Here is a 26,663-nt window from a genome sequence, read left to right as displayed (position 1 = left end):
TGAGTAAAAGAACTTGGTGTACTAGTAGAAGTCAAAACAAATCAAATCAAATGTCCTGCCTGCAATGTAAAGTTTAAAACTCCATTTCTAATATTTGACAGTTGTGGGCAAAGGTTTTCACTCAGAAAGAATTATCAACCATATAGTTCGCAAGGAGAAAAAGACGACAGCACTCTTTATTAGCACATATTATCTTCGGATTATTATCAATAAGTTTATTAAAAATTCTTGCCCGAAGGCTAATTGCAAGTAACAAGGATAACAGAACATTGAAACAGAGTACAAAATAACTGCAAAAGCCACATACTAAAAGCTTATTGTCTAAAACTATGTCTACATTTATGTCTGAAGGGTAGTCCATGGAAGTCGTAATGTCCCATGTTTTCCTAAAGTAGTGGGGTTTGGGTAGTTAAAATATGAATAGTTACTTTGCCTGTAAGTATAAAGAAATTATGATAAGTTGTAGACGACATCTTCTGATTAGTTTGTTTGCAAGCTTTGCAGTCATAATTCTGTGGTAAGATACATCCATTAAAATGTTATTCGTGCATTTCCTCAGAAAAACCGTCAAAGGAAATACCGCCATCTGTGGCTAACCTACAAAGATGTGAGCCAAAATCAATCAAGAGAAGATGTCAGCATATCTGTATGTTGGAATCTACCGTTCTATTCCCTACGTGTGTAAATTCCGAAGTCCCTATCCAAGCACAGTACCGTTGCATTTTAGCTGCAATGTATGATAAGCCTAAGATGTGCAAAAATGATCATTCGCCGATTTTTCGTTTTGCTCCAGTGTCAAGAAAACATCTTTGCGTCCATTGGATAGATTCGTACCGCCAGTATCGATATCCTAGCCGCGAACATGTCCAAATATGTTTCTTCAAATTGGAGACAAAATATAAGGAACATTTGCTAGTAAACCTAGAACATATTCCAAAATGATGACTACTTTTGGTACCTTCTTGAGAATTATCTTTTGTCAAATCAAAACCTCATTTCCAAAGAAATCAAAACGATCAACAGAACAAGGCTAAAGATCGCTGCACAATTGCTTAGAAATCGTCACAAAAATATACCCGCTGAAAAGAGAATGTGTTCCACCTGCAAATGCAATATTAAAGATGAAAACCATTTCCTAATAATATGTCCTTCTTATTATAGAGAAAGGAAAAGATTTCAGGTACATGTCCATGTAACAAAACAACATTACATGGAACAAGTAGAGAAATATTCAACGTACTTTTATTATGCCCCAACTCTGTATCTATCTACTTAAGCAAATACATATAAATAAAAGGGAGAACGTGTCATGATAATGTAAAGCGTACTTTTCCACTATATCATGTATCAAAAAATAAGGTTAAGATAGTTTATAGTTCATGCAGTTGTTGTGCAAAATATTTTGACTTGACTATATGTCAGATAACTCAAACATTCGCTGGCGATTTTCTTCCTGACGGCACTATATAATCCTGAATATCTGATTACTTAAGCAAATATATATATACATAGAAGGCGTGTCAGGACAATGTAAAGCGCACTTTTCCGCTATATCATGTATCAAAAAATAAGATTAAAATAGTCTATTGTTGATGCAATTGTTCTGCAAAATATTTTGATTTGACTATATGTCAGAGAATTCAAACATTCACTGACGATTTTCGTACTGATGGCACTATATAATCCTGAATTGTGCGTACTCTTGCGGATAGACTGATGATGTTATTTGGTTGCACTACTGTATGTAAAGCCTACTGCAATCGTATAAATAGACATTTAGTTCGTCTTTATCAGCTGCACAAGTTGATTTTTTATCAAACATTCGCTGACGATTTCCTTACTAACCGCACTATATAATCCTGAATTATGTAGTCTTGCGTATACACTGATTATGTTACTTAATACGTTATTGGTTGCACTACTGTATGTAAAGCCTGTATCAGTCGTATCCAGACCTTTAGTTCGTCCTTATCAGCTGTGCAAGTTAATTTTTATCAGACATTCGCTGACGGTTTTCTTACTAATGCTGATTTCACATTTCAAAACCAGGGCCCGCGGCAGGGCAGTCTTATGGAACGAAAAGTATGATATAGAAGACATATCAAACAAGTTGAAAAATAACAACGATTGGAACTATTTGCGTATATTATTGATATAAATTAGTGATTTCTCCTTAATCGAAACAGCCCGGTCGAGCCCCGGTTTAGAAATGTGACCTAAGCATAACGACTCAATTCTAATGTATAACAAGAGTTCCACGATCTCATACCTTCGCCAAATGATGTTAACCCTTGCGGTTGACGAACTATACAATTTTAATCGTTGATTTTGTAAATAAGCGCCTCATTTGCATGGAATATACAATGTCCAAACTCATGTCAGTTCTTTCCTACCCCAAGCGCTATCTGTCATCCAAAATTCGTGACCCTAGCATGTCCGGATCACGAGATATCAAAACCGGAAATTCTGCTGCATTACCTAGGAAAGCCGCCAGGGGGCCCAAAATCTAATCATTTCTAGGTCTCGTAAAGACCTACCCACCTACCAAGTTTCATTCCAATCCATTCACTGCTTCTCGAGTTATCTTGCTAAACCACACACACACAAACACACACACACACACACACAGAGACAAACGCTACTGAAAACATAACCTTCTTGGCGAAGGTAATACTGTTGTTAGATGTTTGGTTACGCTACTGTATGTAAAGTCTACGACATGACTCGCTTAGACCTCCACATCGATGTTATCTGATGCACAGGTCCATTTTTTCTGCCATTGCCAGGATAAACACGAAAAAGATACGGCTATTTTCGGAGCACTTAGAGCAGGACCTAGAGTGGTTTTGCACTGTATCAGTTTCGCCGATCTTTCGCTACCTCTCAATCTATGGTCGTGATAGAGGAGGGCACCTTGGTATGGTATAAAAATATGTCATTTCGTGTAAGTTATCTTATTTAATAACAAAAAGGTATATTCTTGTTCCACCATTCAATGACAATGACCATGAACTTTATTGCATATTCACGCCCTACATGGACCAAATGCATTGAGTTAGATAACTTGGGTACAAGTGTAGAAGAAACAACAGGATCTATCTACAGGATCTCTTCTCTCTTTTTCAAACATGTCTGAACAAATTGACATAGTTTTTCATTTACATCGTAGTGCTTGGATGTCATAATATGTTTGAACAATTCAATACAATATGTGATATTCTTCGCGTATGAAATACGTTACCTTATCAATACTAGCCCAATGTTGAAAATGTACAATAAAGATCGTCATTTATATATGCCCGACAGTATAGTATCGTTTTGGGGTAGAAAATGTGATGAGCTCGTTTTAACGGTGAATAAACATCAACAGTCTATTTCGTTTCTTTTGTTATACTTATAAAAAGGTTTAGTACACTGCAAGATGCGTTAACCGTGGCATCAAACATGATCCATCTAGCAATAGTATTGCGTTCAATTTTGAACACCGAACCTTATATATCTGATAGACAAAAATATAAACGAGGTGGAAAATATAGAGAAGCAGAGGAGAGGAGATGGTTAATTTCCTCTCAATGAACGTGACAGTAATACACACCCGTATAACCACATTCTATAAAATATATACTCTTTTGCCACATGAACATCTGAACAAAATATGTGCCTAAAGACATCAAATGTGATTTCAGGGCAGCAACAAAACATACCTGAAGAGAAAGTCAAGCATTTAAAATATTTCAAATACAAGCTACGCGAGGAGTCTCGTTCGCCCTTATTTTTTTTTCATTCCACCGTAATTATCTAGAAACTACGATACGAAACAAACAGCCTTCTTTTCAATCAGCGACATCAAAATGTTGCCTCACAGGTATAGAAATAGCATTATGCTATCGCCTGCTATATGGTATGGTTGAATCAACGTACTGTGTTACATTAAAAAAACGACCAGAATATTGACTTAAAAATAAAGATTCACTGTTCTGAAATCGCTTTGGGTTCCATAAAAAGATTACATCTTTAGTTGAACATCAGCATGTTTAGTTGTACGGAATATTTCCCCCTTCCCCTGATTGAATCAACGTACAGTGTTACATTAAAAAACGACAAGAATATTGACTTTGAAAACCCAGATTTACTGTCCTGAAATCGCTTTGGGTGCCTTAAAAAGACGACATCGTTAGTTGAACATCATCATGTTTAGTTTTACGGAATATTTCCCCCTTCCCCTGGTTGAATCAACGTACAGTGTTACACTAAAAAACGACGAGAATATTGACTTTGAAAATCCAGATTTACTATGTTGAAATCGCTTTGGGTGCTATTAAAAGGTAACATCTTTAGTTGAACATCAGAATGTATAGTTGTACGGAATATTTCCCCTTCGCTGGCCCCCAGGCTCGCTACATAGCACGCGGCCCTGCACAAGCATTTTTCTTACCCCTGGGAGCTCCAGTATTTCCCATACTATTATCAGGTGATAACTCATTTAGTCTTCCTCTGACGACGCAAGACGGGTGTCTTTAAATTCAACGTAGGAAGCCGTCTTAAGGTTGAATTCTTGAAGGTTGCATTATCTAATTTTGATGCTGGAAAATTCAAATTTGGATATATTCGTACAAAACAAGATGTGTTAAGATATACTTCGTTTCTATAACACATCGTACCAACGCACGCTTGTGAAAAAGTAACAAATTCATATTTGTTATGCGTTCAAAATATTTGCATGAAGAGATTTTGCTAACTGCAATACTCGTAGTGTAACTATTCTATATTTCAGAAATTGCAGAAATTCTGTCAAAGACCAGAACGTAGTTCGAAAACAATGACTTTTTGAGATCGTATAGTATTCAGAAAAAATATCAATATCTGCTATATAATGTACCAGAGGTATAGACAAAATAATGTATACATCAGCAACCAGTATATGAAAGAAAATGCAAGAACGCTATGCAAAATAATAATACGCACTCAATACACATTTCCAACGAATATGCCAAAATGTGTTTAAGGCAGAAATGAGTATGAATATGCTCAGAAGATATCGAACGAAAATTGCAGTTTTATGAATGCCCATATACGGAAATAAGGTCAAGCCATGGCAAGGAGAAATTGTGGAACCTTTTCGGGGTCGGCGTGATCCTAGATCTGACATTTTTCTGTGTCAAACGAAATGTCTGTCAGATATTACCTACACTGTCGGGACAAGGAAACATGTATTGAAGTTGGCACTAAGGTACAACCAAAGTTCCCCACATGACAGAATGTGTACTGTTTGTAACGATAAATATTTAGAAGATGGAGCGCATTTTGTTTTAGAATGCTCGCTATACACAGACATGCGGAAATCTTTGATACGTTGATTTCATTTGATTTATTAGGCTGATAACACATATACATATGTATGCAGCCAGGACTGCCCAACTAGCCGGAGGCTATTATAAAGGGCTAGCCCTCACAACAAGTACAGAAACAATTCGGAACAGGTAACAGTTAACAGTGTCAGTTACAATTCAGATAGACATACTACTGGTACTACTACATAACAGATGTTGTGGCCAAACGTTAACAAGCTAGAATATCCGGCCTGGTCGTCGTGCGTTTACTACAATTACATTTATATGTCAGGTTAATATACTATTACATTATAACAGATAACATATATTATAACAGATGTTACGTTCCTTACAATTAGAACAGAAATATGTGTACTTCCGGAAAAAAAATAATTGCTTAAACATATTATATCATATCATATAAGAAATACTATTTAAATTAAAGTCTACGTACTAAATGTGTTCGTGCATGTTTCAAAAAGAGAAAGCTTATAGATATAGACGCAACATATGTAGTACTTGTTCCTCCTACCCTTGCACTTTAGACTATCTAACCTAGTGCATTTGGCCCATGTATGGCGTGAATATGCAAGAATGTTTATTGTCACTGTCATTGCCTAAACACAGTACTACGTAAATGACACTAGCTAACAAAACAAATCTGTAAAATCCTACATTTATCAATAAGTATTGCGAAATAAGTAATTTTGCCTTGTGCTTTTATGTAGTGTCAGCTATTCTACCTATATGTACAGGCGTTTTTGATTGAAAAAAAAGTGTTTAAAAATGTCTCCTTCTTGATTCAACAATAATGTTAACTAAACCGGTAAACATGCGCATAAATTCGTTCGTTATGTATGTCTTCATAAGTCTTTCCTTTTATCTTTCTGTAGTAATATTTACTTCTATTTTGCAGATCCCAAAAAAACATGGTACAGACAGATTTGAATGTATATTTTGAATATATATCTTTAGATGCAACAACTACAGCAGTGCAAAAATATGTAAATAGATAAAATACTACTTTTTTTATAATAAAAATATTGAAACTCGTAATTAGCCCCACTACTTGTGTAACAATCCCCTTGTGTATATCATAATGTAGATGTCTAACCTTTATTGACATAAGTTTAGACACGGTTTGTCAAAAGAAAGTCTAAAAAAATCAGTTTATTCTGCAAGTTTGTGTACTAATACTGTATAAAAAAGCGAGAAACACGTATTTCAGTTAGCAGTCCATGCAAGAACAGTTTACTATTTTTAAAAGCTGTCATTTCCTTCATATTAAAATTTTATTGTACGAAGAATCACCTAGAGCCTTGTGAAACATATACGAGTATCTGCGTCAAAATACGTGCAAACAACAAACCTTAACATATAGCGCCTGCTGTGTACTACCGAATATATAAGCTGTCGATTTTATAACATTAAAACCATGTCATAAAAGATTTGATTATTATTGTGTTAATTTTGTCCCACAATGTACTTATGTGATTTATGTCTATGTCCTTTGTAACTTGTTCTGTTGGGCTACCTTGGAAATCAGTTGTCCTAAACTGAAGGTACTAACCAATTGTTCTTAAGACCGATAAACAAATAAGAAGAATTATAGAAAGTATTTATACATCTTAGAATCTCTTAGATTTTCATCTTTGCATTTGAAATGTCTTCATATTACATTTATTTTCCAAAAAAGGCTTCATTATACTAATGTCTCTTTGAAATAACTTGCAAAAATGATTGTGGCGCAGCATGTCCAGTGCATGGAATGAAATTAAGTGGTGATGGTGTACATGTATATAGCCTTATTTTAATCTATGTTAATATGTTGTAATTGCCAATGTATTTATGTTTTGTAAATGTGTCATGTGTGTCTTGAAGGACCACAGGAAGAATAGCTACATTTGTTGTAAGCTAAGTATGGATCCCAACAAAGTCAAAGTCAAAGTCATGTAGATGTCAGTTACACCACACATCAAGTGATGTGGAAATGTCAGCATAATTTAGAGCAACCTTTGAAATCAAATGTGCTGTCTAATTGCGCCACGCGGGAGGGCAGGTGAGCACAGCAATGTTGACAGCAGGCAGAAGGGTACACTAGGGAATAAGGTAGGGGCGTTGACAGCTCTTATGAGGGTACCACAGGGAATATGGTAATGACGTTGACAATAGTTGTACCCTGGGATTGAGACTGGATCTAAATCAAATGATCTTGAAACCGTCTTACACAATTTCATCGGATTATGTCGAATTTTCGCCATGTCACGGCTAGTATCACAGGATTACACAAAATAATACACTACCAGGACAGATTTTGCCAATACATGATTTTTAGTGGCTGTGGATTTTGTATGTGAAGTCTGAAAAGCCGTCATTTGCCTAGAAATATTCTGAAATTCTTTCCACGGATACATTTGTACGTTGATTTCATTTGGAATGTGGTTTTGGCGTATTCCCCATGGACAGTAAGTCAACAACCGTATATTTTCTTGCTACCGCCTCAGGCATATCTTCTTTTTTGCTTCTCTATGTTTTATTTTTGCATTTCTGTGTTTTTTATGGAGTGACTTCAGCTTAGAAAAAAATACAGGATTACAAAAATAGAATATGGAAATGTAAAATGTCTGCTGGTACTGGCTTGTGCTGACTTTGTCGATTCGGCGCATTGAAATTTCGAATGTAACATGAGAACAGTGCATATTTATTGCAAAAAGTATCTGAAGGGCAGGTAATACTGGTTATGTCAAAACTACAATCAGATAAGGTCGTATTTTGGTGTACGTCTGAGATCTTGAACAATGTGAATCTGAATCAGGACCAAGGCTGTTTGGAGGAACTCCTCGTTTTGTTAATTTGTGGAGAGGGACAAATATTTCACCCAATCTACTCAGTAGAAAAAAATGCGTCTGAAAATGCGTGACATAATGTTTCAGAGGGTTTGAAACTAATTGAGATCTCAGACCTAAAATTCATGTCCCTTGTCAGGGGTCGACCGAATATAAGTCTAGACTTGGCCGGTTTCGCTAGGGTCATTCGAGAAACCGGAAACCATGAAACATAATGGCACGGTCACATTTCCAAGCCGGGGCCCGGCCGGGTTGTTTGCGTGAACGAAAAATAAACAATTTTTATTAAGAGTATACACAAATAGTGCTCATGGTTAATTTTCTAAAAAAAAATTTTTTGTGTTTTGCTGTCATATATCATAATTTTCGTTCCATACGACTGCCCGGCCGGGCCCCGGGCTGGGAAATGTGACCGCGCCATAACATGTTTTGAAATTGTTATAGCAACAAAATTATGGTTCAGCGTTAAAATACACATGTACAGGCGAATTCTAATTAGACTACAATTCCCTTGTTCACCTGTCGCCTCTGTGATAAGTTTGACATTACTCTATATGAAGACAATTTAACGGACCTCTTGCTTCATATTGTTCGGTATTCATTTCTTTATGAAATCATAATGAGAACTTAATGGAGAATAAAAGAAGGCGCGATTTGGTAAGAGGATAATCACGTTTGTGTAGTATCGGTATGGGGTTTGAACCGCGAGGTAGAGAGTTTTCTGTGTGTGTGTGTGTGTGTGTGTGTGTGTGTGTGTGTGTGTGTGTGTGTGTGTTTGTGTGTGTGTGTCAGTGTCAGTGTGACTGTTTCTGTGTGTGTCTCGGCGTGTGCGTGCGTGTGTGTGCGTGTGCGTGCTTGTGTAGTAGGGTTTGTGTGTGTGTGTGTGTGTGTGTGTGTCTGTGTGTGTGTGTGTCTGTGTGTCTGTGTGTGCATGTACATGTGCTTCCCAGATTAACAAAAGTCACATTTACAGAGACAATACATGGTCCTACTGGTAGTTTTCAAGAACCCAAACATTCAACGATCATAGCACCTGTAAGACGGGAAGTTCTCCGTTGCCCAAAGATGTATCTACACATTTTAAGATACATCCGTGCTACTTATAAGAATGATCGTATTAAAATCAAGACATAGCTGATGAATACACCACGCCACTTGACTGCAGAATTTCCGGTCACGAACGGGCACTACCCTCTAACACGTAGCGTTATTAGCACCGTTATACAGCCGAGTCATTACTCCAGCTGCCTTCCCGGTCACCTCTCCAAGGACCGAGCCGACGTCTTTATTGTCTCGGGGAGAGAGGGCGACCCTCCCCGCCTGCCGACCGCAGCTTTCACGGCGCCAATATGAATGAGGAAAGGTTGTCGGCCGCAGTTATGGGAGGGCCACTGGGGTAAGATTTTGCTACTACAAAACCTAGCCTCTAACAGGCTTCGGGAAGCGGCTGGAAAGAGTAAAAAACGGCCAAATAGAGAGATAAGAGTAAAAATCGGCCAAATAAAGAGATAACATGCCAGGGGAGTTTGTCTGCTGGGAGAGAACATTTCGGTTGTGGCAAAATGTTCTCTCCCACGTTATCTCTCTGTATATTTGGCCGATTTCTACTCTTTCCAGCCGCCTCCCGAAGCCTGGTAGAGGCTACTAGAAATCTGTTCAGATGGAAATCCTGTACGGGAGACGCCCTGTAATCTCGATCGGCTCTAATGTCTATCACTCCAGGCACGGAAGCGACCTGGGTATAATACTGACTTCCGGCTCTATTGTGTAGAAGGGCGTGCCCTCAGTAACATGGGAAAACTGTCTAAATGGGCGTCTTTTCAAGGGTACATTTTTTCGATGCATTCACTTGATATTTCTGCTCACACTAAGGAACTACTCCACAAACATCATTTTGAAAAATGTTCCATTTCAACATGATAAATATGATATCTCTTTGAAGGATGAGCTCATTACATTGTTATAATGACTACATCTTTGTTTTTGTTTATCTATTCAAATATATTTATATATAAGACAAAGTACATACATAATGGTGGCGCACTCACGTTCAAGAACTCAATACTAATGGCACCACTAACATGAAGAACAAGAGAAAAATAAATTACACAGAATATACGAAAATATAACGTATGGCATTTCTGTTTATTACCTAGCTGCTTGCTATGATTTCTGTGGAAAAAAATTATGGAATTTGTGATTGCATGGTAAAGGGGTGAAAAGAAAAAAATGTAACAAATCTAAACGTGTATTTGTGGCAACGCTAGTACAGAAGGAAATATATTTGAGGATTCAATTAAATTATGAAAGTTTTTCCTGTACATTATGAAAAGTATGGAAACCGCATGTTAAGGTACCACATGGGATTTGTATGACCTATGACTTTATATAAATTGAATATGATCGAAATATAAAAATATGTTTCATGGACAAAAAAACGCACAATTCTTGCAGAAAAAAACTTGCTTATTCGTCAAATCGCTGGTGTTACTTGTAAGTTTTGTTCACTCAATAGTAGACCCTTAGTTGTATACATATAACACACAATGATTCGTTTCGAATAGCTTCTACCAGGCTTTAGAAGTGGCTGGCTAAGAGCAAAAATTTTCCAAAAAGAGAGATATCATACCGGGGTAGTTGGTCCGCTAAAGGAGTACATTTACCTCTCCATAATATATTCCTTTAGTGGACCAACTCATTTGGGATGTTATCTGTCTGTTTGGACAATTTATACTCTTTCCAGCCTCTTCCAAAGCCCGTGATTCGAGGCTATGGCTACGTTCTTAACACCATTGGTCCTTCCTGAATCATCACTCCAGACATGGCTATCAATCAACTTGTTTCACCCGCTAAACAATACTCCATTGTTCTACAAACAGGTGGAGGAAACAACAAAAGACTCCGTGACCTTTGTGTTCCATTTAGGGTCGTGATTGATACGGCACAGGAGACACGAATATGAATAAAATGTATGATTGAGGAACACATATTCTTTATGAAATCTAAATCTTCTGAGCTTGCAATGAAGCTAAAAGAAAAGATGAGCATGAAAAAGGTAAAAAAAAATAGTATTTTAGATCAATGATTGTATGATTGAAGTATGATTGAAGAACACATATTCTTTATGAAATCTAAGTCTTCTGAGCCTGCAATGAAGCTAAAAGAAAAGATGAGCATGAAAAAGGTAAAAAAAAAATTGTATTTTAGATCAATGATTGTATGATTGAAGTATGATTGAAGAACACGTATTCTTTATGAAATCTAAGTCTTCTGAGCTTGTAATGAAGCTAAAAGAAAAGGGGAGCATGAAAAAGGTAAAAAAAATCGTATTTTAGATCAATGATTGTATGATTGGCCCTACAACTACGCTAAAAGAAAAGAGAAGCACGAAAACGCTAAAAAGATCGTATTTCAGATCAACAATTTTCTTCGCTTCGCTCGCAATTTGTACAGGTGTACCGTGAAAAGGCACGCATCCAGGAAATATGGATCGGACCAACTGTAATGTCCCGGATGTTGAAAGGTTTACGTTTTCCCAGAGATAATATCTGCGGGATTCTCTGTGTATACGCCGTGTCACGCCACAACCCAGTCTCTCAATTCATCATCACTCACACACACTTCCCAGCGCTCGCTGATACCCCGGGGACGGCAAATTGAGCCCTTCGCGCTTGGATGCTCTCATCTCCATATTTTATTACGAAAAGACCTCCCAAATTACCGCCTGATGAGAAAAGCAAATTTGCCTATTGTCAAGGACACGTAGGTGGGAGTGGGACCTGCCTAATGTGATCCCCATAGCCCCTTCTCTCCTTATGTTGGGACGGCGTAGTTAATCATCGAGCTCGGCTCGGGCTCTCGTGGGGACCGGGCTGCTCATAAAGGATCTCTCGGCATCGGTAATGAGCCCACCCGCAGGAACTCCCGCGAGTCCCGCCTGGTCCCGCGGATGATATTACGGAATATCACGGCGTTAATTTGTGTGGGTTTCACGTTCCTACATGTCACACGGGCAAATATTCACATCGACGGACAGTTTTAGACAGATGCATCGCTGAAATGTTGATGAAACCCAGTTCCTCTATCGTACCCTGTGTTTCTGATGGAAATAAACCTTCAGTGGACCTAGAAAAGTTAGATGTGGCAGCAAATCTAAAGATGATTTTTCAATCTTGGTTTTATTTTGTTCTCACTCAATTGAGAAATTGAGCTTTACGGTATAAATCTGATGACAGCTCTGTCCTTGGTGCTGAAAGCGTGGTAAGACGAAACCGTATGGAGAAACAGGACGGCTATACCTTTGTGAAGCACACATCTATATCACACATTTTTACAGATAGTGCCAAAAGAGTGTTATTAGAAATATTATAAACTTATGATGAAATAAAGACTAAGCTTTAACTTCCAACACTTTGATTACAGATATGGGATTTACCCCAAATCTTCGGTATAAACTTATGACCTTACACTGAAAATCACGTCATTCAAAATGTTTTTTTTTCATCTTTGTACCCGTCAGATTTCACCAGCAATTTAAAACTTTCAAAATACCGTTGTCCCTTTTACCGTTGTTCCTTGTAGACACACAGGATATCTGATATAAGGCTTTGACATTTTTGTACCTTCCTTGAGCAAAGAATTGATATTGTCATCCGCCAAAAACAGTTACTGAAGCACCGGATATGATTTCGGAAACGGTCAGACGTTTCAGGTAGCATCCACTACTTTTCGTAAATGCCACGAAAGAGTTGTCAAAAAACCAGGTTTATAAGTACGGACTATATTGCGGTTATACTGTCTCTAGCTGTTTTGCTGGTAGGCAAAAGTGCTGCTCAATAAAAGTAAATGGTGTTATAATTGGAATATTGATGTAATGCATACGTTAATGCTTTGCAATGGCAGGTTCATTGTGCGATTAACTAATTACATAACCACAGTTATTACATGTTCCACATGAGTTACTCCGTGAATGAACCCATATTTACGAGGTGCTTATGGTTGATCAGATAAGCCATTATTAAACCATACTTATGACGTGTATATTGTAATATAATCTCCAGATTAAACCATAGCTTTGACGTGTTTGCTATATCATGATTGTCTTATAGTTATCTTAAAGGCATCCAATGCAATTTTTGGACGAAAAACAAGAAATATTCTGGATGAGGAAATCTCTCTGATATTAACATTTACTGCTATTTCGTAGCATTTTTCAACGTCATTTCATAATCCAAGCGTTTGAAAAAGCCCCAAAACAAGCAATTTCCGAAGGCTTGAATTTTTGGTACCACCAATAAATAGAACCCGCCTACACTACAAAACAAGCAACCATTTTCCTTCAGTGTCATTGCATTTTTGCCTCACAGATATCAGTATGCTATAGGATATAGCCCGTTTAACTCTCTACATTTGTTTAGAAAACACAGAAAATTGACTTTGAAAATAAAAATACAGTTTTACCACTCTAAAATCGCTTTGGGTGCCTTTTGAAATTTATCAACTGCCTCACAAGAAAGAAACTATAAGATGAATGTGTTTTGCGTAGTTTTGAAGACTGGAAACTATTATTCTACCCCTTAGTGTTTCGGTGTGTTTATTCTCCGATCTACCTTCATCCTTTTCAAGCTGATTTTCTAATTGCCAACTCCCAGGCGGGGTAATATTTTTAGATCCTCTTAAACATCAATCACCCAGTCTGACAGGGCAATATCTGCTTATGGGAGTTTTCTGTGTGTATAATCTGTTGTTCATACATAGTGGACTGATTGGTAAAAAAACACGTTATTCAGGAATGTTTTGGTATAAAATTGGTTTGTACAAATTAAAGGCACAGAATGAAATTTTAGGACAGCAAAACAAAAAAACAACAGCATAATATTCAGGATGAGGAAATCTGTCTGATTTTGACACTAACTGGCCTGTCTTAGCACATTTTCGTCATAATTTCATACTTTGAGTGTTTGAAAAAGCCTAGAAACAAGCCACATGAGGATTCACTTTGATTTTGGTGCCAATAATAAAAAGCTAGATCCAGCCTACGATATAAAATACTAGTAAGCAACCGATTTCCATTGCTTCACAGATATCATTATGCTATGCATATATGAGATAGGGTTAACTCAAGTTACTACATTTAAAAATATTGACCAGAAAATTGGCTTAAAAAACAATTCTACTGCCCTAAAATCGCTTTTCAAAGTACCTTTATCATTAAAGACAGAAACATACAGTCCGTCTATAGTCTAGATAACATGGCTGGTGCAACAAAACGCACACAGCTCCCAAGAGAAGAGGGGGAGATTTTCCATCAAAATGTGTTCCGGAAATGTGTTATTCTGTAAGCCGGAAAACCCGGCTCTCTATCAGTCACTCTTTCTTTTCACTGCCGCTCAAAGAGCGATGTACTCACGGTGGCGACTGAATAATACACCCGAACCTTATCTCCTATCGAGTTGATGCTGTTGTGGGGTTCTCTTTATTCAGGCTGAAGCTAGAATATCTCTCGCCTGGCCCCCGATGTATTCATCTATCAATCGGAGCGTACCAATAAACATGAATGCAGTCGGTTCAGCGTCGTCTGGGGAAAAACCTTGTGAAAGATCAAAGAATGCTCAAATGTCAGGACTAACGGGCTATGAAGAGATGAGGAATATTTTCGCGTGAGGGGGAAGAAGAAAAAAAAAGACTTTCATGTTTTTAGAATGAAGATCTGAGATACTGAAGAGGCCGACTTTGAGATGCATATACCAGATATACGCCACTGTTGGCATGGAAGAAACATGTGACCCCAGTTTTAGTCTTTATCAGCGAATGTTTTTTAAAGTCATGAATATTTGGCCAGCTAACATTTCCATTGTCGACCCTAATATTACAATATAGACAAAGGATTTTTGTGATCAAGAATTCATACTGAATGAAAAAAAAAACTTTGAGGTTAATACAGCGTATCACCATGGTGACATAAAAGAACTCTGTAACACCAGATCTAGTCTTTATAAAATGCGAATTCATTTAGACCTAAATATTTGGCTAGCTTAATCTCCAAGCAGATGTTTCGGTAGCTGCAAGACAGTATCGAATTGGCAAGACAGTATAATTTTCCATGCAGCATCCAGTATGTTTGTCTGGCGAAAAAATGATTCAGTTAAAAAAAAAGAAGCCAGATAAAACGTCCAAAAACAAGTAGTAAAAAATTAAGCCAAAGCCTAAACCTCTGCTTGGAGATTATATGGTAAGCTGACATTTCTATTCTGGACGCTAGTATTACAGATGCCGGGATTTGAGCGGGTCAAAACAAAGGGCATAGCGGATTGTTCATTGTGTGTTGTCTCCTTATGAGAACTGTAGATTTTTTTTTCCTTTCTGCAAAATTGCAGATTGTGTTTTTTTTTTCTGCAATCTTGACGGGTATTCAGAACACTGAATGCATGAAGTGTGCGGGACCGGATCGTGAAAGGCAGACACTCTTTAGTTTAAGTAATCATTGACGGAATTTTTTTTTTCACATTGACGTAATTTTTTTTCGCGAATTGGGTTGACCTGGGGTTGACGGTAAAAATTTCGAGCTGGCTAAAACCCTGCAAAAGAGACAACGGGTTTTTGTTGAAAGTTGTCAATAATGATTGTAAGCACCGAGCCCATCCATCCAGGCACGTCGCTTTACGTGAGTTTTCTCGGCGCATTAAGTCTATGAAATGTCAACACGGAAATTCTGTGACAAATTAGACGTCCCTCGTTAGCGGGTGAGGCGGCAGGAAGGCCGGCTGATGTATTCCCGAGCGCCGGTCTCTGTGGGGCCGTGCAGGCGGGCCCTGGCAGTGATGAATGCGCGTGTCAGCGCCCAGCACTGCCGTATGATGAATCATACATCACGACTCTTCGTTAGCTGCTGTGTCTGACTTGGTAATCATATCGTAATGGGTGTTGTTTTAGAGCTATCTTATTTTTTGCGAAAAGAATATTTGGCATGTTGTAGAACAGTCTAATACCTTTTTGTATTATGTTGCTGGTAATCATTGCTGGTAAAGTATGTTGTTTCAGAGAAATTACGTAGAGACTATAGGGGTATAGAAGAACGTTCTAATATCTTGTATGTTTTATAAGGACCTTCTAATGTCTACTAATTATGTTGTTTTTATTGTCTGTTTGCAAAAGTGTGTCTATATACTCCATCTAACATAAAAGCACTATTGAATAACACCGATGATGATCAATAAATGAACCTTCATGGAAACATTTTTTAAAAAAATTGGTAGTAAATATTCACAAAAATGCTTTATAGAATGCTTTGTTGACTCAGGTTTAAAAAAAACACACCTTATATGATCTTGCTGGTATGCCTCACTCATATTTAGATATTCTATACGTGATCAGTGTATACCTAACATGTGTTGGACTTCTTTATCTTTCGGTAGTGTTTCTGACATTACAATTAGCTGTTGGGCACGTTCAAAAACAATGTTGGCAAAAATGTGTGCTTGAACGTCTCATTATATTGACACAAATCCTATCACAAATTTTTCCTTCAAAACTTTGAGAAATCAGCAAAAACCTAATGAAAGAATTTCCTCTGCCAGACTTAAAAAAAACACCTGCGGCAAAAAGTATGAGCTAGACATATGCTACATATTGTACAGCGTGCAATAAAATGATAATTTGTTCCTAGTGGTCGTTAATGGTTTGATTGTTGTGTAAGTTGCATTCATATCATTATCAGACTACCCATTTATGTACATGTGTAGACCATAACCTAATTGCATGTTGTTGTTTTTTAAATCCATTGTTATATAAGCTTCTCGATATTTTATTTTCCGGGAAATAATACCATTCACCCCCTTCCTTTCCCGTAATTTGAATGGACAGGGCGCCTAGTTCCGGGCGAAATAGATTTCTTATTTAGATACCGAGCCTGGGATGATTGCATTGTTTAATTGCCCGCTGCTGTGATCTCTTAATGACACATTGTAGCGGGGAACTCCGTATCGACCTAGAGTTGGCAGATTACGTGAGAAAACTGTGTCCGTGACACCTGAGTGGTGTAGGGCGATCGCTCAGGCCGACTGGGGCTGCTCAAAATTGAGATACTGAATTCTGTTGTATCCAGAACCGTGCTTTATCCAGAACCATGTTCAGCCACGGTTCTGGAGAGTCCATTAATATCCAGAACCGTGCTTTATCCAGAACCATGGCCAGGCACGGTTCTGGACAGTCCATTAATATCCAGAACCGTGGCATCGCATCCTGTTTTATCCAGAACCGTGCTTTATCCAGAACCATGTTCAGCTACGGTTCTGGATAGTCCATTCATATTCAGAACTGTGGCATCGCATCCTGTTTTATCCAGAACCGTGCTTTATCCAGAACCATATGTTCAGACTTGGTTCTGGATAGTTCAATCGTATTCAGAACAGTGGCATCACATCATGGTGTCTCCAGAATTGCGCTTTATCCAGAACCATGTTTAGCCACGGTTCTGGATAGTCGATGTATATCCAGAACCGTGGCGTCGCATCCTGTTGTATCCAGAACCGTGCTTTATCCAGAACCATATGTTCAGACTCGGTTCTGGATAGTCCATTTATATCCAGAACCGTGGCATCACATCGTGTGGCATCCAGAACCATGCTTTATCCAGAACCATGGCCAATCGTATTCAGAACCGTGGCATCACATCCTGTTGTATCTAGAACCGTGCTTTATCCAGAACCATGTTCAGCCACGGTTCTGGATAGTCCATTTATATCCAGAACCGTGGCATCACATCGTGTGGCATCCAGAACCATGCTTTATCCAGAACCATGGCCAATCGTATCCAGAACCTTGGCATCACATCCTGTTGTATCCAGAACCGTGCTTTATCCAGAACCATGTTCCGCCACGGTTCTAGTTCTAGATAGTCCATTCATATCCAGAACCGTGGCATCACATCGTGTGGCATCCAGAACCATGCTCAGCCACGGCTCTGGATGGTCCATTCATATCCAGAACCGTGGCATCGCATCCTGTTGCATTCAGAACCGTGCCCAAGCACGGTCTGGTCTGGATAGTCCATTCGTATCCAGCACCGTGACAAATCTACATTCTTGGAGGCTATCCAAAACAGTGCCTGATCCTAACCTTAACGTCACCCTGCTGACAGGCATAGAACTAGATAGGCACGGTTCTGGATACGTTCAAACTGTTTGTCTCCGTAACATCGGGCTATGGTGTGAAGCGGTCGCTCAGGCCGGTTCAGCCCGCTCAAATTGAGACATCAGTACCCTTCCGGAACAATTTTCCCAGCCAGAGACAGCGGAAACGTCACTCTCTATCAACGTAAACCCTCCCCCTAATCCACATAATTCCATTGCCCGAAATCCGCCGGTATTGCGGACAAATCCGCGCAAATGCGCCGAGCTGATCCACGGGTATCAACCGCTCTTTGCGAAAATTAGTTGAGGTCGGCCCGCGCTCTAGTTTGTTGTACAGTACGTCCCCCGGTCGTTAATACTGGGTTCTGACTTCCCCGGTCTAATTTTGCACGGTTGGTTATAGCCTTGCAATGTAATCTTCTTCCCCTTACTGGTAGATTAGGCCGCCGGAACACGGAATCGATAGAGAAATGAGAAACACAAGACAATTTTCGGCGCGAGCAGAATTAGGTTCCCGGTCCGGAGAGAGATGGTAGCGATAGAGTTGCTGACATATTGGCAGCACCGCACGTCTTCATAACCCCGGGTCCGGCCTGCAACAAATCGGCAATCAGGCATGCAAATAGCCGCAAAATTACGCAATTTCACTTCGCAATTTACCAATTTGCGCGACAAATTTGCGCCTTTATTCGGGACAAATTGCTAATCGCCCCTTGCATGAGGCATGGGCGTCAATATACCGCAACGATACGGCCCTGTAGCGATAGCTTTCCCCGTAATGTACAACTTAATGTCCCGTTCTCTCACCAACTTCTCATCCTCACCTACAAAAATCGCTGTTTTTATTCCCTTCGTGTCTGAATATCTTGCCCTTCAATCTAGCACTCAAGTCCATAAATCATACCTATCTGAACACCCCGGCTCATTACTCTATCTTTTATCACTTTATTACCCAAGCCGGCATCATTGAAGATGTGTCACCTGCAAGGGCATCAAAACACGTCCTAATTGTACCTTGGAGGAATATGGGAAGGGGGGGAGTTCTGTGGTAGAAATTTAGGAACTTCTGAGCCCCGTTTCAGACTAGAGGCGGTCTAGCTAAGCAGGCGTTACTCCTCGCCATGCCCGGGTGCGAAAAGCCGCCGCGCGCCGAACGATCAATGCCATCAACGCCGGGTTTATTGGACCTAATGACATGTTTTCGCAGATTAATATCGTAGCGGGCCAATCACAGCGTGCCTGCGGGGACCCGGCGGACCCGGCTCGGCTTTAATAATGCAGCGCAGGCTTGTCCGGAGTCGAACAATTGTGCCCTCCCGCGCTGACCCCCATACATTTTCCAGATATCATTATCCGGCTTTATGGGTGCGGTGTGTGGAAAGAGCATATCCCAGAAATCCCTGTAATCCATCATGGCGGACAGGGTGGGGAGGGGGGCACGGTACGATGGACACGTCATGTGACGTCTGCTTCATGTCGGGAGACAGGTGCTTCCGAAAAAATTCTACAGTTCAGGGAGAACCGAATGACTAAAGAAAAAATGCCGTCTTTCGTAAAGTTTGTAAGGTTTCTCTAGCACATTTCATGTTACTTTGGGAGGGGGGGTGGGGTGAGCTTAATCACGATACTAGTATATCACCTATTAAGCCCACTGCTATAGTGTTCAGACACCTTTTTTTAAGTTTAAAAACTTTGAGAGGATTTTACATCAATAAAGTTACCAAAAGGTACTACTTTTGCAATAATAACTGGACGGCTCAAGGAGAGGAATAGGAAGAGTCATTTGATGTTACTTTCTTTTGTTTAAAGCCCTTTCTGTTCTTTTCGCAACTCTATATTTACTTTTACTTCACCCCTCCCCTTTCGTTCTTATTTTACGACAAAGCAAATCCGTAATGATCAATGTTGTGACTTTAACCCTCAACCTGCTAAAGTAGTTGTTTGTCGCCAAGTTTGTATCGGTTACGGACTTAGGTTAGCAGGGAGAAGGTTAATATATTATCTCCACTGCAGTATCATGTAAGAGACTTTAATATTTATACTACTATAACCACACAGGCACGGAGCCTTGTCAAATTTTACATCAGAAGACAAATTGACCTTTACTTATTTATTCAAAGGTATAAAACAAGCCAACACAAATCTGTTCTGTACCATAGATGTGTTTCCTTTTTCTTTGCTACTGTTTTTCTAATGTACAATTTTATCTGTATATACACAAATATTGATTAATATTGAATATTTGAATATAAATCCGTTGCATAGATTATAAATCTACAACGATTGCCTACGTGAGTGTACTAATGTCAGAAAAAGTATTGTTTGATGTGTGTATACGTATGAATACTATATAGGCTAATTACCTAGAATATTTGTCAATTATTTTATACGGTCATTACGTGCTGGAAAAGAGTTCTTTCCCACAAACGTGCACAATGTGACTATCAATTGTTTCATGATTTTAGAGGAGCAATTCCTGTTTTAATTTGTCACTGTTTGTGCGATTCCTGACATTTTCTATATTCATAGAGACCTTAAACCCGCCACTAGGTGTCACACATATATAAACATCAGCCCTGCCCGCCATGTATTAACAGTGACACAGTCTGCCGACATACCCAATTTGAATCCTCCGGTTGAACACACATCTTTCCTGTAACCACACAGACGTTGCCTCCGTAGCAGGCTTATAGAACTGGGGGTTGGTGGTCTTCGGCTGTTTCTGATTAGCCCAGTTCTACAAAACACAGGAGTTATTCAACCAGGCCGGCTATGTTGTCTATATGCAATCAGAAAATAGCACATAAAAGACCCTGAACTACCCCCCCCCCCCCCCCACGTTTTTGGCATGCTATGGAGGCTAACACAGACGAGCGTTCCGCTCCCAAACGCAATTTCTCGCCTCCCTCCAGCCGTGAAAACGCAATCCTGCCCCTTTTGTCGGGCTGGGTAGCCGGACTTGTTGCCGACAATGCGGCGGGTAAGTGTGTGTGACGGGGTTTCACCGTCAGCGCTTGATCTCAATTCGCCGTGCCCAGTTAACGTTATTCTCCAATAGGCTCCATAGCATGCCAAAAAACTGGAGGTTTTGGGGGTCTTCAGTGTCTTTGAGAGCTTTTATGTGTTATTTTCTGATTGCATATAGACAACATAGCCGGCCTGGTTGAATTACCCCTGTTTTTTTTAGAACTTGGCTAATCAGAAAACAGCCGAAGACCACCAAACCCCCAGTTCTATAAGCCTGCTTCGGAGGCTAACTCTCCAAGCAGAGGTTCAAGCTTTGAACATTAGCACATTTAAAGTACCCTCCAAAAAGATCTGGAAAGCAAGGGGGTATCATGAAGGATGCCGAGTCTCTCGCCAAAGACAGAGCAGAGTGGAGAAGACTTGCTGCCCAATGTGCCTTGCACGGGAGGAACTAAGTCTAAGTAAGTAAGGGTATTCCAACTGCAGAAACAAACCCCAAGATGAGTCCTTCATTTTATGGGTGGTACCCTAAAAATCAACCCTTCCAGTGACCATTTTCCGTCAGAATTTTGGGTATTTTTGCTCCGTGATGGTCAATATACATTGGTATCGTGTATTTTCAACTCAGTATGTAGATAAGTGACTGGAATATTGACTTTGAAAAATAGAGTTTCCAAGCCCTAAAAACTGCACGGGATGCCTTTAAAATCCACTCCACAGTTTTCGCTGTAGCTGTAACGTTACCGTCATGTACATAGTGGCTGGCTGTGGGCAGGTTAAAGAGGTAATACCGTAATGGCAGGAGCGATACACGCAGCAGATTGCTATTTAATTACGTGGAAAGCCCCGGTCTATACACATTGTTGCCTAACATCATTAACAGCCCATCCGTCTTCTCTGCTAGCGCTCTGGTGCAGTGGCTGTGGTTGATTGGTATGTTACACATACACACACAATGACATACACCACATACGCGCGTGCACACACGCACACACACACACACACACACACACACACACACACACACACACACACACATTCCTCCACCGGCCTCGCCCGACTGCATTGCATAGCTAATAAAGGTTCACCTTTGTCAACCTTGCGTGGCAACCAACAATGGCGACTATGTCTAGTGTTTCTCGGGGACATTAAAATTTATAGCGCTCATCTCGGCTATTTTTGCCCGGGACAGGTGGGTTGGATAGCCGGTGAGGATTTCTAGTCCCCACCCTGAGGTTTTCCTCCTGTACCCCTGGGCTTCTCCCTCGCTCTCTTGGTCCATTAGAAACTACCCCTGACGTCGGGCCATAGATAACGTGTCCAGTTAAGGCGCCCCCATGTTTATACGATACGTCAATTCCCGTTTATAAACCGTACATGGCGGGCAGCGGTGCCCGGAGTACAAGTTACGGGCGGCCGGCCGGGGAATATGCAGGCCGAGTTGGCAACACAACTAATAATGTCGACCCACGGACTACGTCCGTAGCCACTACAGCACTAGCAGTAGAACAGGTGTGCACGTATTCAAACGGGAGGAGGCTACGAAACTGGGCCCTCCTAATAAAACTAGGCAGCTCAGTCGACTTCTCATACACTCCTAAAGCCTAGATTCCTATTCTATAGATTAAACTGAATCCCTGGTCAAATTGCCTTAATAAATGAGAGCTTATGAAGTTTAGAAGCGGTTTTAACGATGTACAGTGTTATAAGATGTGGTACTCACTTTGAGATCGGCGACTTGACTTTAGCGATGGGGTCTTTCTCGCTCCACGGCGTTAGGACCTTTTCCTTCAGCGAATCGAAGCCTCCGAAAGGCATGGCGATGTTGTACGTACTCCGTCCGTTCTGCCCAAGCTGTAGACTCGACACTCTCTCTTCTCGGACTAACAGAACGCTGGGGGTACGGGGGGAGGGAGCCGGGCGATGCTCAGGCCCGCTCGGCTGCTAGACAGACCGTCATGTTCTCGCGTTCGGCTCGGAGGCGAGACGCACAAAGTTGCGCGGCGTCTGGACCCTGTACAGGGCTGGGACACACTGTAGGCAGCGGCACGCTGTCTGTCCTTCCTCCGTCACACAACCACGGACCGTACCAGAACAGACAATGTCTAAAGAGACACGTCTGAAGGACTCTTTCAGGCTGTTCTGTAGGCGAGAGAAAGAGAGAGGAGAGAGAAAAGCGTGATCACTTAGCTCGGTCTCATCTCACATTAGCTAATTGAATTTACATCAAGCCCCCTCCGAATTATTTATTTGATGACGCCTGGCATAAATATTGCAACTCTGTTTATCATATCCGGAGGGGAGAGAACGCATGCGCAAGAGGAGCCCTGGCGGCTTGCCGGGGCTTTTAGTAGCCTCCTTCGCAGTCTTGTTGGGCGTCGGCGTTTTTTTTCTCTGAGCGACGCGAGTAATATGCGGCCGCGAGGGACGATTTGCTGCCGAGGGAGTTTTTGCCACGGAGAGAAGGTTTCGCGCTCCAACACCTTCTCTCCGTGGCAAAAACTCCCTCGGCAGTAAATCGTCCCTCCGCGGCATATTACTCGCGTCGCTCACAGAAAAAATAACGCTGACGCCCAACAAGACTGCGAAGGAGGCTAGGCTTTTAGAGGAGAGAGCAACATGTCTCAGCGGACAGGCGGTCGAACTGGAACCCACCAATAGCTACACGCCTCTACAAGCCATTAATGAAAGTCGGGGGAAAGTCAGGCCTAGCCCACGGAAAGCGTCTTCATCTGTAACGGATGAAACATGTGCCTAGCCCCGGTTGTGTATCCAGAACCGTGCCTATCTAGTTCAGTCTATGCCTGAATGGGTTATAGGGTAAGGATCAGGCACGGTTCTGGATAGTCTTCACGTATCCAAGAACGTAGATTTGCCCAATTCTGGCTACGCTCTACAAAGCACGGTTCTTGATAAAGCACGGGTCTGGATACCACAATCTTCTCTTTGATTTAGAAATCTAATCTCTAACTGATGAGATATAAGCTCTGTTTCACAGACCGTGTACACATATCTCACGCACTGCGTGTCGACACTGTTTTCTAGCATGTAGGTAATCTTTCATGGCAGAGATCAGAAAAAAGGGGTCTGAATTTCTCGCCTGTGCTAGAGGTGACCCGTTTCTCTTTACCTGGTCGCTAGGGAGGATGGAGGGGGAGGGGGGTCGTATTTTAGCTGAGTACAAATTAGGCCACTGTGGGTCGCGAAGAGTGCCGTATTAGCCTCCACCAGGCCTTCCTAAAGGGAGCTAGGCAAGGATATGGTCTGACTGGCCGGGGAAGTCACAGGTCCACAATTGCGGCCAGATGAAGTCTACGGTGGTAAATCGCTGATTATTTTGCTTGTGGCAACATTTTACTGTTTTGACTCCGCGTTGCTAGTCTGGTGCAGACTTGAGCCATATGACTGCCGGGTGTACAAGTGTGCGGGGTGGCAGGGGGAATGTTGCCCGGAGGAAACTTCCGCCAGCCCGGCATGGCTGAGAGCAATTCGCCTTCTGGCGTTTCCGGTCGGCCTGCCTTCTCTCCCTCACACACACACAGACACACACACAAGGGCGGGGCCTGAATAATGGCGCACACGCGCCGGGTATTACTTCTTTTATGATCTGTTTGTTTGGCTAAATAACCAGTAAATTACCTGGGCGTGGTGACTGTCACTCAGGCTATCATGTCTCAATTAACGGGGGCGGATCGTTCGACACTGGAATTTTGCTGTACTCTCCAAGCAGAGGTTACAGGCTTCGGCTATCGAATAGCTATGACCGATGGATGGGTGGATGGATGGAAAGATGGATTGAAAGATGGATTGATTGATGGATGGAAAAATGGATGGATGGACGGATGGATGGATGGATGGATGGATGGATGGATGGGTGGATGGATGGATGGATGGATGGATGGAAGGATGGATGGATGGATGGATTTTTGACGTGTATGGTAATTCCTTTTTATACTTCTTTATATACTACCTGGCCAATTTAATACCATCAGGCATCCACCAAAAGATCTGCCGAAGACTAGTTTGGTTGGACGTACGGCATAATTCTAATATTATTGAGAACACCGTCCTAGCATTTCGTTATTCCTCTAGTCTTAAAAACGCAAGACAAAAGGTTGCTCTTTTTTTCTTTTTTTTTTCTGTCAGAATACCTCTCTCCTTGCGTTTGAGAATGAGTCCGAGATCTTACAGAATTCCCATAAACTAGACAAAGCCCAGCGTTTGAAAAACGGAATTTTATATCTATATATGAATCGGAATTCTCCTTTGGTGGTTGTATTATCATTGGGATGACTGTGTCCCTCCCCTCTGTACTGTACCATTAATAATGCAGGAGCTCTGTCCATACAACACCCCAGGTCTCCCAGGGGACGGTATTCTCACGTTATAACCGCCTGTCAGGTGCGCTGGCCTCGCGGTATGATGGATATCTCACTATATGCTGTATCCAGAACCGTGCTTTATCCAAAATCACGCTCTGGTACGGTTCTGGATAGTCCACGCGTATCCAGAACCAAACCCAGCTGGACATATCTACGTTCTTGGATACGCAGAGACTATCCAGAACCGTGCCTGATCCTAACCTTTTCAACCCATTCAGGCACAGAACTAGATGAGCACGGTTCTGGATACAGTTTCCTAATACAGTTTCACATTCCTGGCTCGCAGGTATTGTTTAGTCTCTCCTCAGACTCCTTTGCAGGCCAAATTAGTGGTAAAAATCGGCCTATAAAGGAACGTAACTGGCCAAGGGAGTTAGCTGGCCAGGCAAATTGGGCCCTCTATGCCCTGCTAATTTACCACGCAAGTTACAGTCCTTTTTAGGCCGATTTCTACCACTTATTCAGCCTGCAAAGAAGTCTAGTTTGGAGACTAGGTCTGGTTGTTATGACTAACGCGAGCCCGCGGTACGGAAATGGCCGACAGGAGGGCTCGCGGTCCCGACCCATGTTCGCCTAAACACTCGGTAATTGCCGGGTAGGTCCGGAGACGTCTCGTTAACTGTCAATTTGGGGCGCGATTTCATCGATTAGAATAATTGCCCCATGCCCCGACATAAACGTCTCAATTCCGACGTGTGAGCCAACTTTTCCATAACGGGTACAGTTCTCTCGCTAGATTGGCGTGAATCCACCGGATTTTCTACTTTTGTTTCATCTTTATAGTACACAATGTCGCCATCTTGTTCTATTTCGGCTCTACAACGTTAAAGCTTGGTGCACTGTTTTAAGTGGATGAACCTTATGCGACAACATGCACCACTCACAGCAGCCAACATTAAACCATCTCAATTCTCTGCTATAGACTCTCACCTTAAGGAACAGCTCAACCTCAAGGGAAGCCGTCGTTTCTCCTTTAAGATGCAAGGATGGTCTTGAATGGAGTCTTGA

The 26,663-nt window shown here is 41.1% G+C and overlaps 1 protein-coding gene across 1 annotated transcript in view; it reads right to left on the bottom strand.

The window, feature by feature from the left end:
• LOC109481882 (vesicular glutamate transporter 3-like) overlaps positions 1-23,519 on the bottom strand; it is a 70,246-nt gene extending 46,727 nt beyond the window's left edge. The window contains exon 1 of the mRNA XM_019784513.1: positions 22,997-23,519. Coding sequence (XP_019640072.1) covers positions 22,997-23,091 — 95 coding nt within the window. The 5' untranslated portion in view covers positions 23,092-23,519. The remainder of the gene's footprint in view (positions 1-22,996) is intronic.
• Between the last annotated feature and the right edge of the window lie 3,144 nt (positions 23,520-26,663).

Source organism: Branchiostoma belcheri, unplaced genomic scaffold, assembly GCF_001625305.1.
Source record: "Branchiostoma belcheri isolate BF01 breed outbred unplaced genomic scaffold, Haploidv18h27 scaffold58, whole genome shotgun sequence".
NCBI lineage: Eukaryota > Metazoa > Chordata > Leptocardii > Amphioxiformes > Branchiostomatidae > Branchiostoma > Branchiostoma belcheri.
Note: the sequence above shows the minus strand (reverse complement) of the source record. Positions and strands in the feature narration are given on the sequence as shown.